Source organism: Mustelus asterias, chromosome 13 (genome assembly GCF_964213995.1).
Source record: "Mustelus asterias chromosome 13, sMusAst1.hap1.1, whole genome shotgun sequence".
Taxonomy (NCBI): domain Eukaryota; kingdom Metazoa; phylum Chordata; class Chondrichthyes; order Carcharhiniformes; family Triakidae; genus Mustelus; species Mustelus asterias.
The window spans coordinates 2,790,456-2,804,605 of record NC_135813.1 but is presented as its reverse complement, the minus strand read 5'-3'; the positions used below and the strand labels follow the sequence as shown (position 1 = coordinate 2,804,605).

Sequence of the window (14,150 nt, the reverse complement as noted above, 5' to 3'; positions counted from 1 at the left end):
TCTATCTATACCCATCAAAATCTTATACACCTCTATCAAATCTCCCCTCAATCTTCTACGCTCCAGGGAATAAAGTCCCAACCTATTCAATCTCTCTCTGTAACTCAGCTTCTCAAGTCCCGGCAACATCCTTGTGAACCTTCTCTGCACTCTTTCAACCTTATTTACATCCTTCCTGTAACTAGGTGACCAAAACTGTACACAATACTCCAAATTCGGCCTCACCAATGCCTTATATAACCTTACCATAACACTCCAACTTTTATACTCGATACTCCGATTTATAAAGGCCAATGTACCAAAGGCACTCTTTACGACCCTATCCACCTGTGACGCCACTTTTAGGGAATTCTGTACCTGTATTCCCAGATCCCTCAGTTCAACTGCACTCAGAGTCCTACCATTTACCCTGTACGTTCTACTTTGGTTTGTCCTTCCAAAGTGCAATATCTCACACTTGCCTGCGTTAAATTCCATTTGCCATTTTTCAGCCCATTTTTCTAGCTGGTCCAAATACTCAGAGAAGCAATCCTCCACAACCACTCTCTGGCTTCTTCCATTGATGTGGAGATGCCGGCGTTGGACTGGGGTAAGCACAGTAAGAAGTCTCACAACACCAGGTTAAAGTCCAACAGGTTTATTTGGTAGCAAATACCATAAGCTACCAAATGCGTGACCCCTTTATTGTCACTTTATTGTCACTTTATTTGCTACCAAATAAACCTGTTGGACTTTAACCTGGTGTTGTGAGACTTCTTACTGTGCTTACCCCAGTCCAACGCCGGCATCTCCACATCATGGGCTTATGGTATTTGCTACCAAATAAACCTGTTGGACTTTAACCTGGTGTTGTGAGACTTCTTACTGTTCTTCCATTGAGCCAGTGTCTAATCCAATTTACTACCTCCCCATGTATACCCAGTGACTGAACCTTCCTAACTAACCTCCCATGCGGGACCTTGTCAAAGGCCTTGCTGAAATCCAGGTAGACAACATCCACCGCCTTCCCTTCATCCACTTTCCTGGTAACCTCCTCGAAAAACTCTAATAGATTGGTCAAACATGACCTACCACGCACAAAGCCATGTTGACTCTCCCTAATAAGTCCCTGTCTATCCAAATATTTGTAGATCCTGTCCCTTATCACACCTTCCAATAACTTGCCCACCACCGACGTCAAACTTTGCTACCAAATAAACCTGTTGGACTTTAACCTGGTGCTGTGAGACTTCTTACTTTGTCAGACAGAGACAGCTCGCGGAAAACATTTCCAGTAACAAGATAAGAATTAAGATGTGTTTTAGTTTCAGTGTGTGTTCAGAGTTCAGTGTGTTTTCGAGTTCAGTTCAATATGATTAGCACAGAGGCAGCAGAAAAAGCCAACCTCTCTCCAACTTGTCTCTTTTTGTTTTCTGTAATGATTTAATTTTCTTCAAGTTTTGTTCAATAAAAGAAATTCATTTTAAACTCCGTACCTGTGCTGCCAACGTCTATTCAAAGGAATGAATGGACTCTACAATGTGTCTGTCTGTTTGAGGGAATGGGTGTTTGATTGAGATGACATTTCAGCTGTAAACATCAACTGATTTTAAACTTCTCAGAATGTTTGTGTCTATTGCCAGAAATCAGAAAACTCAAACCATTTAAAACACTCCTTCAAAAACAAAAATCCTTGTTGCGGTTAACCGGGGGGTAAGGAGAAAAGGAGAAACGTTATCCCACCATCCCTTCCCACCTGTAGCAGGCGAGAGACAGAACTTTAGCGTGGGAATTACCAGGATGTTGCCTGGTATGGAGGGCATTAGCTATGAGGAGAGGTTGGAGAAACTTGGTTTGTTCTCACTGGAACGACGGAGGTTGAGGGGCGACCTGATAGAAGTCTACAAGATTATGAGAGGCATGGACAGAGTGGATAGTCAGAAGCTTTTTCCCAGGGTGGAAGAGTCAATTACTAGGGGGCACAGGTTTAAGGTGCGAGGGGCAAGGTTTAAAGGAGATGTACGAATTACACAGAGGGTGGTGGGTGCCTGGAACTCGTTGCCGGGGGAGGTAGTGGAAGCGGATACGGTAGTGACTTTTAAGGGGTGTCTTGACAAATACATGAATAGGATGGGAATAGAGGGATATGGTCCCTGGAAGGGTAGGGGGTTTTGGTTCAGTCGGGCAGCATGGTCGGTGCAGGCTTGGAGGGCCGAAGGGCCTGTTCCTGCGCTGTAATTTTCTTTGTTCTTTGGAATTCCCGATCTTGGGGCTCAGGCTGTCGATGGCACGCCGATTGAGCCGATTCCATTAAAATCGGGGATGCACAAGACAAGGTGTGGAGATCTCAGAGTTTGTGGGGTTGGAGGAGGAGATCATGGCGATTGTGAGGGGAAGGCTAAGGAAGTATTTTGAATAGAATGACTAGAATTTTAAAATCCAAACATTGCTAGATTGGGAGCTAATTTAGGTCAAAGTAGTCAGTGGGATGGGTGAGAAGGGGATGGTCTCAGTTAGAACCTGAGGCAGTGAAGCTTCAGGTGAACGGGTGGAGGACAGGAGAGCGGAGAGGAGAGTGTGAGAGAAGGTTTATATCTTACCGAGGATGACGGAGAATGTGCGGGTGGGGTCCTGTCCAGTTATCCGCCTGTAAAGTTCAGGATAGTACAGCTCCAGAGTTTCCAGGAATGCAATGTAACCTTTACAGCCGGTCCGCTGCAAAATGTCCAGCAGCATTCCTACAAAGACAATCAAGAGATGGTCAGGATTCCCCCGGCTGTACCTGCTCTCCCCACACCAGCCCTCTCAGTCCCTGGGACTTACCATCAACCTGCTGCAAGGTCCTGAGGCAAAGCCAGGCTCCTGGGCTCCAAGGGGTTAAATCATATCACCTCTGCCTCCTTCAGACAAAAGTGCCCCTTGGTTCAGATGCAACTCTCAGCACTGACCCTCTGACAGTGCGGCGCTCCCTCAGTACTGACCCTCTGACAGTGCGGCGCTCCCTCAGTACTGACCCTCTGACAGTGCGGCGCTCCCTCAGTACTGACCCTCTGACAGTGCGGCACTCCCTCAGCACTGACCCTCTGACAGTGCGGCGCTCCCTCAGTACTGACCCTCTGACAGTGCGGCACTCCCTCAGCACTGACCCTCTGACAGTGCGGCACTCCCTCAGTACTGACCCTCTGACAGTGCGGCGCTCCCTCAGTACTGACCCTCTGACAGTGCGGCACTCCCTCAGCACTGACCCTCTGACAGTGCGGCGCTCCCTCAGTACTGACCCTCTGACAGTGCGGCACTCCCTCAGTACTGACCCTCTGACAGTGCAGCACTCCCTCAGTACTGACCCTCTGACAGTGCGGCACTCCCTCAGCACTGACCCTCTGACAGTGCAGCACTCCCTCAGCACTGACCCTCTGACAGTGCCGCACTCCCTCAGTACTGACCCTCTGACAGTGCGGCACTCCCTCAGTACTGACCCTCTGACAGTGCGGCACTCCCTCAGTACTGACCCTCTGACAGTGCCGCACTCCCTCAGCACTGACCCTCTGACAGTGCGGCACCCCCTCAGTACTGACCCTCTGACAGTACCGCACTCCCTCAGCACTGACCCTCTGACAGTGCGGCACTCCCTCAGCACTGACCCTCTGACAGTGCGGCACTCCCTCAGCACTGACTCTCTGACAGTGCCGCACTCCCTCAGCACTGACCCTCCGACAGTGCGGCACTCCCTCAGTACTGACCCTCTGACAGTGCGGCACTCCCTCAGCACTGACCCTCCGACAGTGCGGCACTCCCTCAGTACTGACCCTCTGACAGTGCCGCACTCCCTCAGCACTGACCCTCTGACAGTGCGGCACTCCCTCAGCACTGACCCTCTGACAGTGCGGCACTCCCTCAGTGCTGAATCTCTGACAGTGCGGCACTCCCTCAGCACTGACCCTCTGACAGTGCGGCACTCCCTCAGTGGTGCTCTGTAGTGTCAGCCAGGATTGTTTGCTGAAATTTCCCGAGTGAGTGAGAAGCCGCTGGCCTTCTGACTCTGAGGGGGGTCTTGAGCTTCTTTCTGGGCTCATATTGACTGAGGCAGGAGGGATCAGTTCAATGATCTGATCAGAGCTCCTTCTGGAGCGATTAGTACAGAGCGATGGAATCTTGCCAGGGGCCCCAGAGGGAGAGGGTGATCCCACAGCCCAGCGAACCTGTGCTGGCTGTTTGAGAGCTCAATCTCACTTAGAGTCACATCTCAGACTCTTTGCCATGACTTGTAACTTAATCCTCTTCAGCTACATGTCTAAGAGTCTTCTGGAAGTTCCAACAGCCTTTCAGATAGTTTATTCCAGATGTTATGCAGCCTCTGTGTGTTGTGTGACCACACTCTGCCTTTAAGAATTCTATTTCTCATGTTTCCTGTCCAGGATCTGTTTTAGCTGGGTTTTTTTTATCATCGATGCCGCTGGGTTTGCATCCAGCAGCCCTGTGGTGTCACAGCAGCAGCATAATTGCTTCTAATTTTTCAAATGTTTGTTTTAACCTGAACTAATGCAGTACTGCTGTTTTTAGTGTTTTCCCCTGGGGTTTTGCAGAATAGGACTTGGTTAGGTTGACTGAGTTGAGAATCAGGTGACCGGGTGAAGCTAGGCTTACACAGAGAAACCCAGTTCAGTTGCTGTTTGGAATTTGCAGGGAGAAGTTGCCCTTTCTCTTTCTGACGTCTGGAGACTGGGACCTGCCAGAGACCAGGTTTCTTTCTCTGAAGTTCTTTTGCTTGAGGATATCTCTTCCTCTGGAGGTTGCTGTGGGAGATTCAGTATACAGGTGTCTATTGGATCAATGTTCAGAGGTATTAAAAGGCTGGAAATCGAGCATCCAAGTAAGCATTTCTGTTTTGGTGCTAACTGGTTCTGAAGAAGGGACCTGTGACTATGGGGTTATTGCTTGAATTGGAACAATAGAGATAGCTAGCTGTTAGGAATTATACTTTGTTATGTTTAAGTCTTGCAATCGGTAAAAGTTATGCTAATTCTTTTTGTTATATTCTAACTGTGTTCTTAAATAAACTTTGTTTGATAAAAGCTTCCTAGTGGGTCACTTGAATCATACCTGGAGTGGAACACCTTATACTCACCAATGTCAAAATCAAATGTAAAAGTTAAAGTCTAGGCTAACTTCATCAAATACCTTGGAGTTTCTGATCTGGTCTTTAACAGAAGATATTGCCTCATTTTCCCTCTAATGCTTTCGATAAGGATTTTAAATCTCTGACCTCTGCTTACCAATCTTCCCCTCAATGGAAACAATTTATCTTTATTTACACTGTCCAGATCCCATATGGTTTTAAACATCTCCATTAAATCTCTCCCTTAACCTTCTCTGCTCTAAGGGGAACAACCCCAGCTTCTCCCAGTCTCTCCGCACTAACTGAAGTCCCTCGTCCCCAGAACATTCCGGTAAACCTCCTCTGGCCCCGCTTCAGAATTCCTCTGAGGACACACCTACTTTCCGTCGCCTAGTGACCAGGTTGGGGTCATTGAAGATTTGTTCCTCGTCATCATGGATGAGGACTTTGCACTGCCGGAGGTATGGAGTGATCCGAGAAGGTTCCACCATCGAGGTCAACTTCGCTCGGTAATTCTCCAGATTGTTCCACAGCTCAGTGGCGTCAGTTTCACTCTGATCCGACATTGTGACTCCAGATCCTGGGAAGAGATTTCCTGTAAATATATCCCAGAGATAAGGAATTTCAAAATAAATGAGACTGTTAAAATTTTAATGGGTCCCCACCAGTCTGTCCACCCCATCCCCCCTACCCCACCCCCCACTCCCTGCCCCTCCCACCACCTCCACAAGCTAACGGTAACTCTATTAACAAAACAAAAGCAAAAAAATCACTCCCTGGCTTGACAGAAGCCAGAGGGTGGTTGTAGAGGGTTGTTTTTCAAACTGGGGGCCTGTGACCAGCGGTGTGCCTCAGGGATCAGTGCTGGGTCCACTGTTATTTGTCATTTATATTAATGATTTGGATGAGAATATAGGAGGCATGGTTAGTAAGTTTGCAGATGACACCAAGATTGGTGGCATAGTGGACAGTGAAGAAAGTTATCTCCAATTGCAACGGGATCTTGATCAATTGGGCCAGTGGGCTGATGAATGGCAGATGGAGTTTAATTCAGACAAATGCGAGGTGATGCATTTTGGTAGATTGAACCAGGGCAGGACTTACTCAGTTAATGGTAGGGTGTTGGGGAGAGTTGCAGAACAAAGAGATCTCGGGGTACATGTTCATAGCTCCTTGAAAGTGGAGTCACAGGTGGACAGAGTGGTGAAGAAGGCATTCGGCATGCTTGGTTTCATCGGTCAGAACATTGAATACAGGAGTCAGAATGTCTTGTTGAAGTTGTACAAGACATTGGTACGGCCACACTTGGAATACTGTGTGCAATTCTGGTCACCCTATTATAGAAAGGATATTGTTAAACTAGAAAGAGTGCAGAAAAGATTTACTAGGATGCTACCGGGATTTGATGGATTGAGTTATAAGGAGAGGCTGGATAGACTGGGACTTTTTTCTCTGGAGCATAGGAGGCTGAGGGGTGATCTTACTGAGGTCTATAAAATAATGAGGGGCATAGATCAGCTAGATAGTCAATATCTTTTCCCAAAGGTAGGGGAGTCTAAAACTAGAGGGCATAGGTTTAAGGTGAGAGGGGAGAGATACAAAAGTGTCCAGAGGGACAATTTTTTCGCACAGAGGGTGGTGAGTGTCTGGAACAAGCTGCCAGAGGTACTAGTAGAGGCGGGTACAATTTTGTCTTTTAAAAAGCATTTAGATAGTTACATGGGTACGATGGATATAGAGGGATTTGGGCCAAATGCGGGCAATTGGGACTAGCTTAGGGGTTTAAAAAAAGGGTGGCATGGACAAGTTGGGCCGAAGGGCCTGTTTCCATGCTGTAAACCTCTATGACTCTGTAAAACTTTCAAGCTTTCAAGAACTTTTAAGCAGTTATTGGATAGGCACATGGAGCACACCAGAATGATAGGGAGTGGGATAGCTTGATCTTGGTTTTGGGCAAAGCTCGGCACAACACCAAGGGCCAAAGGGCCTGTACTGTGCTGTACTGTTCTAGAACATAGAACAGTACAGCACAGAACAGGCCCTTCGGCCCACGATGTTGTGCCGAGCTGTATCTGAAACCAAGATCAAGCTATCCCACTCCCTATCATCCTGGTGTGCTCCATGTGCCTATCCAATAACCGCTTAAATGTTCCTAAAGTGTCTGACTCCACTATCACTGCAGGCAGTCCATTCCACACCCCAACCACTCTCTGCGTAAAGAACCTACCTCTGATATCCTTCCTATATCTCCCACCATGAACCCTATTATGCCCCCTTGTAATAACTCCATCCACCCGAGGAAATAGTCTTTGAACGTTCACTCTATCTATCCCCTTCATCATTTTATAAACCTCTATTAAGTCTCCCCACAGCCTCCTCCGCTTCAGAGAGAACAGCCCTAGCTCCCTCAACCTTTCCTCATAAGACCTACCCTCCAAACCAGGCAGCATCCTGGTAAATCTCCTCTGCACTCTTTCCAGCGCTTCCACATCCTTCTTATAGTGAGGTGACCAGAACTGCACACAATATTCCAAATGTGGTCTCACCAAGGTCCTGTACAGTTGCAGCATAACCCCACGGCTCTTAAACTCCAACCCCCTGTTAATAAAAGCTAACACACTATAGGCCTTCTTCACAGCTCTATCCACTTGAGTGGCAACCTTTAGAGATTTGTGGATATGGACCCCAAGATCTCTCTGTTCCTCCACAGTCTTCAGAACCCTACCTTTGACCCTGTAATCCACATTTAAATTAGTCCTACCAAAATGAATCACCTCACATTTATCAGGGTTAAACTCCATCTGCCATTTTTCAGCCCAGCTTTGCATCCTATCTATGTCTCTTTGCAGCCTACAACAGCCCTCCACCTCATCCACTACTCCACCAATCTTGGTGTCATCAGCAAATTTACTGTTCCACCCTTCAGCCCCCTCCTCTAAGTCATTAATAAAAATCACAAAGAGCAGAGGACCAAGCACTGATCCCTGCGGCACTCCGCTAGCAACCTGCCTCCAATCCGAAAATTTTCCATCCACCACCACCCTCTGTCTTCGATCAGATAGCCAGTTACCTATCCAATCGGCCAACTTTCCCTCTATCCCACACCTCTTTACTTCTATGTTCTATGTTCTAAAATACTGCGAGTGCTGGAAATCTGATATCAAAACAGAAAACACTGGAAAATCTCCGCAGGTCTGACAGCGTCAGTAGGGAGAGAAGCGGAGTTAACATTCTGCGTGACTCTTCCTCCGGGCTAAAGAGAGGGAGGAATGTGCTGGGTCCTGGATTGTTCCAGAGGGGGTGAAGCAGAGCAGATGGTCAGAGGTAGATGGGAACTTGATGTACCAGCACACCATCCTGTCCTCAGGTCCACATGTCCATCCCTCAGCCTGCTGCAGTGCCCCAGTCAACCCCAGTGCAAACTGGAGGAACGGCACCTCCGTTTCCGATCAGGCACTTTACAGATGTCCGCACTCAATGAGTTCAACAACTTCAGCCCATGAACTCTTTCCTCTATCCTGAGCCCCCCCCCCCCCCACTTTTTAATCCAATCTTGTTGTCTCGGTGTCTCTTTCCACGGCACCCACCCACCCCCTCAAACCCCACCTCCCCCCACAGGGCCACTGCTTGTTCTGAAATGTTGCTTTCACTAAACGCTGACCTCTGCTCTGGTATTCACATTCTTGCCTTGGTGCTGCTGCCACAACCTTCTTTAGTCTTTAACACCGCCATTAACACTGCCTTTGTCTTGTGTCCTTAACTTCTTTGTGCAATCTCTCCAAGCTGCCACTAATCATTGACTTCTGTTGAGTTCCAGCTGCTCGAATCCCCTTAAACAGAATAAAAACCAGCACATTTCCCCCTCCCTTTAGCTCAAAAGAGGTCGCACAGACTCGAAACATTAACTCTGTTTCTCTCTCCACAGACGCTGCCAGAACCACTGAGTTTATCCAGTATTTTCGGTCCACCAATCCAACTCCTTCACACGAGCACTCAGAACCCGTACCCCAGTGAGAGTCAGTGTGTGTGGGACCCGTACCCCAGTGAGAGTCAGTGTGTGTGGGACCCGTACCCCAGTGAGAGTCAGTGTGTGTGGGACCCGTATCCCAGTGAGAGTCAGTGTGTGTGGGACCCGTCCCCCAGTGAGAGTCTGTGTGTGTGGGACCCGTACCCCAGTGAGAGTCTGTGTGTGTGGAACCCGTACCCCAGTGAGAGTCAGTGTGTGTGGGACCCGTACCCCAGTGAGAGTCAGTGTGTGTGGGACCCGTACCCCAGTGAGAGTCAGTGTGTGTGGGACCCGTACCCCAGTGAGAGTCAGTGTGTGTGGGACCCGTACCCCAGTGAGAGTCAGTGTGTGTGGGACCCGTACCCCAGTGAGAGTCAGTGTGTGTGGGACCCGTACCCCAGTGAGAGTCAGTGTGTGTGGGACCCGTACCCCAGTGAGAATCAGTGTGTGTGGGACCTGTACCCCAGTGAGAGTCAGTGTGTGTGGGACCTGTACCCCAGTGAGAATCAGTGTGTGTGGGACCCGTACCCCAGTGAGAGCCAGTGTGTGTGGGACCCGTACCCCAGTGAGAGTCAGTGTGTGTGGGACCCGTACCCCAGTGAGAGTCAGTGTGTGTGGGACCCGTACCCCAGTGAGAGTCAGTGTGTGTGGGACCCGTACCCCAGTGAGAATCAGTGTGTGTGGGACCTGTACCCCAGTGAGAATCAGTGTGTGTGGGACCCGTACCCCAGTGAGAGTCAGTGTGTGTGGGACCCGTACCCCAGTGAGAGTCAGTGTGTGTGGGACCCGTACCCCAGTGAGAGCCAGTGTGTGTGGGACCCGTACCCCAGTGAGAGTCAGTGTGTGTGGGACCCGTACCCCAGTGAGAATCAGTGTGTGTGGGACCTGTACCCCAGTGAGAGTCAGTGTGTGTGGGACCTGTACCCCAGTGAGAATCAGTGTGTGTGGGACCTGTACCCCAGTGAGAGTCAGTGTGAGTGGGACCCGTACCCCAGTGAGAGTCAGTGTGTGTGGGACCCGTACCCCAGTGAGAGTCAGTGTGTGTGGGACCCGTACCCCAGTGAGAGTCAGTGTGTGTGGGACCCGTACCCCAGTGAGAGTCAGTGTGTGTGGGACCCGTACCCCAGTGAGAATCAGTGTGTGTGGGACCTGTACCCCAGTGAGAGTCAGTGTGTGTGGGACCTGTACCCCAGTGAGAATCAGTGTGTGTGGAACCCGTACCCCAGTGAGAATCAGTGTGTGTGGGACCTGTACCCCAGTGAGAATCAGTGTGTGTGGGACCCGTACCCCAGTGAGAGTCAGTGTGTGTGGGACCCGTACCCCAGTGAGAATCAGTGTGTGTGGGACCTGTACCCCAGTGAGAGTCAGTGTGTGTGGGACCCGTACCCCAGTGAGAGTCAGTGTTAGGGATTTTCATAGTAACTTCAATGCAGTATTACTATAAACTTACTTGTGACACTAATAAATAATTTTTAGAACTTCGTGGAAGTTGTCAGGTAAATATTAATAAAACTGATCAGAAACGCAAGTGAAGTATTTGTGTCAAAGATCCAAAAACATCAACAATTACAATTCTGCCGAAGTGATTTTTGCCACAAGCTCCGATCCCTCTGCACGCAGCAGAGCCCAAGCTGAGTGGAGTCTGGCTGATGGAATCTCTTTGTTGAAGTGTTGGCCGATGTGAAAACCTCAGCTAAATGAGTTCCGCAGCTTTGCAGCATCAATGGTCACTTTTACTAAAAAAAAATGGAACACACTCACCAACCTGTCCTGCATCAATAGCTCTGATCCTGGCTTACACAGCAAGATCCCAACTCCCAGTCATCGCCCCGTCGACGTTTCAGCTTCAAGTGGAGTAAACGTGATCTTTGGCAGCTCGAAGCTAACTCTGAACAGCAGCAAACCCCAGAAAGAGGAAGTTTCGCTGTATCGCGAGTTGGAACAATGTTTGGGTTGGGTCACCAATTCACTGTCATCTGACTGCATGTCAGACAGTGCTGGAGGCTATTCAGCCCCTCCAAGCTGTGCTAGCTCTCTGGAACTGCTAGCTTTTGAAAATAATTATTTTAACATGGAGGGCATGGTCGTGGAATAATTATGTTTTGGGACTATTAACCTCAGGTGTAAATGAGTTTGAATATTGAAAATTAAAATGTACTCTCGCTGTGAAGGCCAACAAACCATTTGCCTTTTTTTACCGCCTGCTGCACCTGCATGTTTACCTTCAGTGACTGGTCCACAAGGACACCCAGATCTCACTGCACATTCCCCTCGCCTAATTTATGGCCATTCAGATAGTAATCTGCCTTCCTGCATTTGCTATCAAAATGAATAACTTCACATTTATCTAAATTATACTGCACCTGTTATTCATTTGCCCACTCACACAATTTGTCCAAATCACACTGAAGGATCTCTGCACCCTCCTCCCAGCTCACCCTCCCATCCAGCTTTGTGTCATCTGCAAATTTGAAAATATTACATTTAGTTCCTTCATCTGAATCATTGATATATATATAGTGAATAGTGCTGGGACCTATAGTATATAGGTCCCAGCACTGATCCCTACGGTACCCTACTAGTCACGGCCTGCCATTTGGAAAAAGACCAGTTTATTCCTACTCTTTGTTTCCTGTCTGACAACCAGTTTTCTATCCATCTTAATACAATACATTGATCCACTGGAGCAAGCTGAGAGGGGTGATTGAAGGCAGCAGTGTTGGTAAGAGATTAATTGGATTAATTGAATTGTTTATTTATTTAATTAGTCAGCTAGTGTGTGTATTTTTTTGGCCTTTACTTTAACAGCAGTTTTTCAAGTTTAAAGTGAAAACTAGAAGTGGGCAGCAAAGGAGTCTGGGAAGGGTTTTTTAAGCGCGTGAAGTATAAAAGGTAGGCTGCAGTGTACAGCGGGCAGCGTCGGGAGCGGGCAGTGGAGTGTGTGGGAAGCAGAGTGTGAGCTATAAGACTTTGGCTCACAGGGCTTAGGCTGAAAGGGCGAGCAGGGGTGAGTTGAATTCATTTTTGCACTTTCTACCTGGTACTGGCAAGGTATCTCGAGGGGATGGGTGTGCAGGCAGTGCTATGTTCCTCTTGCACTATGTTTGAGGTGAGGGACGACGACAGTGTCCCGACTGATTACACCTGTGGGAAGTGCACCCATCTGCAGCTCCTCCAAAACCGTGTTAGGGAACTGGAGCTGGAGTTGGATGAACTTAGGATCATCAGGGACGCAGAGATGGCCATAGACACAAGCTTTAGGAATACAGTTACTCCGAGGATTGAAAACAGATGGGTGACGGTGAGAGGGGCTGGGAGGAAGCAGTCCGTGCAGGGATCCCCGGTGGTCGTTCCCCTTAGCAACAAGTATTCCGCTTTGGATACGGTTGACGGGGATGACATACCAGTGGGGAGCCGCAGTGAGAGGATCTCCAGCACTGTGTCCGTCTCTGTGGCTCGGGAGGGAAAGGGGGAGAGCGGGAGGGCGATAGTTATTGGGGACTCGTTAGTTAGAGGGATAGATAGGAGGTTCTGTGGCAGCAAAAGAGACTCACGGATGGTATGTTGCCTACCGGATGCCAAGGTCCGTGATGTCTCAGACCGTGTTTTCCAGATTCTGAAGGGGGAGGGGAAACAGTCACAAGTCGTGGTGCACATTGGTACCAATGACATAGGTAAGAGAAGGGACGGGGATTTAAAGCAGGAATTTCTGGAGCTGGGCTGGAAGCTGAGAGCCAAGACAAAACATGTAGTCATCTCTGGTACGTTGCCGGTACCACGTGATAGCGAGTTGAGGAACAGGGAGAGAGTGCAGTTAAATATGTGGTTGCAGGGATGGTGTAGGAGGGAGGGTTTCAGATACGTGGATAATTGGAACACGTTCTGGGGAAGGTGGGACCTGTACAAACAGGACGGGGTGCACCTGAACCAGAGGGGCACCAATATCCTCGGAGGGAAATTTGTTACAGCTCTTCAGGGGGGTTTAAACTAATTTGTCAGGGGAGTGGGAAAGGGAGTTGTAGTCCAGAAGTCAGAGAGGGTGGTGAGGTATTGGGGAAGGTATCAGGGTCAAGGGTGGGTACTGGTAGACAAGAAGGTGGGTTGAAGTGTGTCTACTTCAATGCAAGGAGCATCCGGAACAAGGTAGATGAACTTGGGGCGTGGATTGGTACTTGGGACTACGATGTTGTGGCCATTACGGAGACGTGGGTAGAACAAGGACAGGAATGGTTGTTGGACGTTCCGGGGTATAGATGTTTCACTAAGTGTAGGGAAGCTGGTAAAAGAGGTGGAGGAGTGGCATTGTTAATCAAGGATAGTTTAACGGCTGCGGAAAGGCACTTCGTGGGGGATCTGCACACTGAGGTAATATGGGCTGAAGTTAGAAATAGGAAAGGAGCGGTCACATTGCTAGGAGTTTACTATAGGCCCCCAAATAGTAATAGAGATGTGGAGGAAGAAATTGCTAAGCAGATTATGGATATGTGTGGGGGTCACAGGGTAGTTGTCATGGGGGACTTTAACTTTCCAAATATTGATTGGAACCTTTGTAGGTCAAATAGTTTGGATGGGGCAGTTTTTGTGCAGTGTGTGCGGGAGGGTTTCCTGACACAATATGTGGATGGGCCGACTAGAGGTGAGGCCACATTGGATTTGGTACTGGGAAATGAACCGGGCCAAGTGTTAGATTTGGTTGTGGGAGAACACTTTGGAGATAGTGACCACAATTCGGTGTCTTTTGTTATTGCAATGGAGAGGGATAGGGCCGTACGGCAGGGCAAGGTTTACAATTGGGGGAGGGGTAATTATGATGCGATTAGGCAAGAATTAGGGGGCATAAGTTGGGAACAGAAACTGTCAGAGAAAGGAACTAATGAAAAGTGGAACTTTTTCAAGGAACAAATACTGGATGTCCTTGATAGGTATGTTCCTGTCAGGCAGGGAGGAAATGGCCGAGTGAGGGAACCATGGTTCACAAAAGAGGTGGAATGTCTTGTGAAAAGGAAGAGGGAAGCTTATGTAGGGATGAGGAAACAAGGTTCAGATGGC

The 14,150-nt window shown here is 48.6% G+C and overlaps 1 protein-coding gene across 3 annotated transcripts in view; it reads right to left on the bottom strand.

Annotated features, from left to right (window-relative positions):
* The window catches only part of card9 (caspase recruitment domain family, member 9), a 33,072-nt gene extending 22,070 nt beyond the window's left edge, over window positions 1-11,002 (bottom strand). For 2 of the 3 annotated variants that reach the window (XM_078226196.1, XM_078226198.1), the window contains exons 1-3: window positions 10,867-11,002; window positions 5,472-5,690; window positions 2,580-2,717 (exon numbers count right to left, since the gene is read on the bottom strand). In XM_078226196.1, the coding sequence (XP_078082322.1) occupies window positions 2,580-2,717; window positions 5,472-5,661 (328 nt within the window). In that variant the 5' untranslated portion in view covers window positions 5,662-5,690; window positions 10,867-11,002. Of the gene's footprint in view, window positions 1-2,579; window positions 2,718-5,471; window positions 5,691-10,862 lie in introns of all 3 variants that reach the window. The other variant, XM_078226197.1, reaches the window with a different exon arrangement.
* Window positions 11,003-14,150: the final 3,148 nt, after the last annotated feature.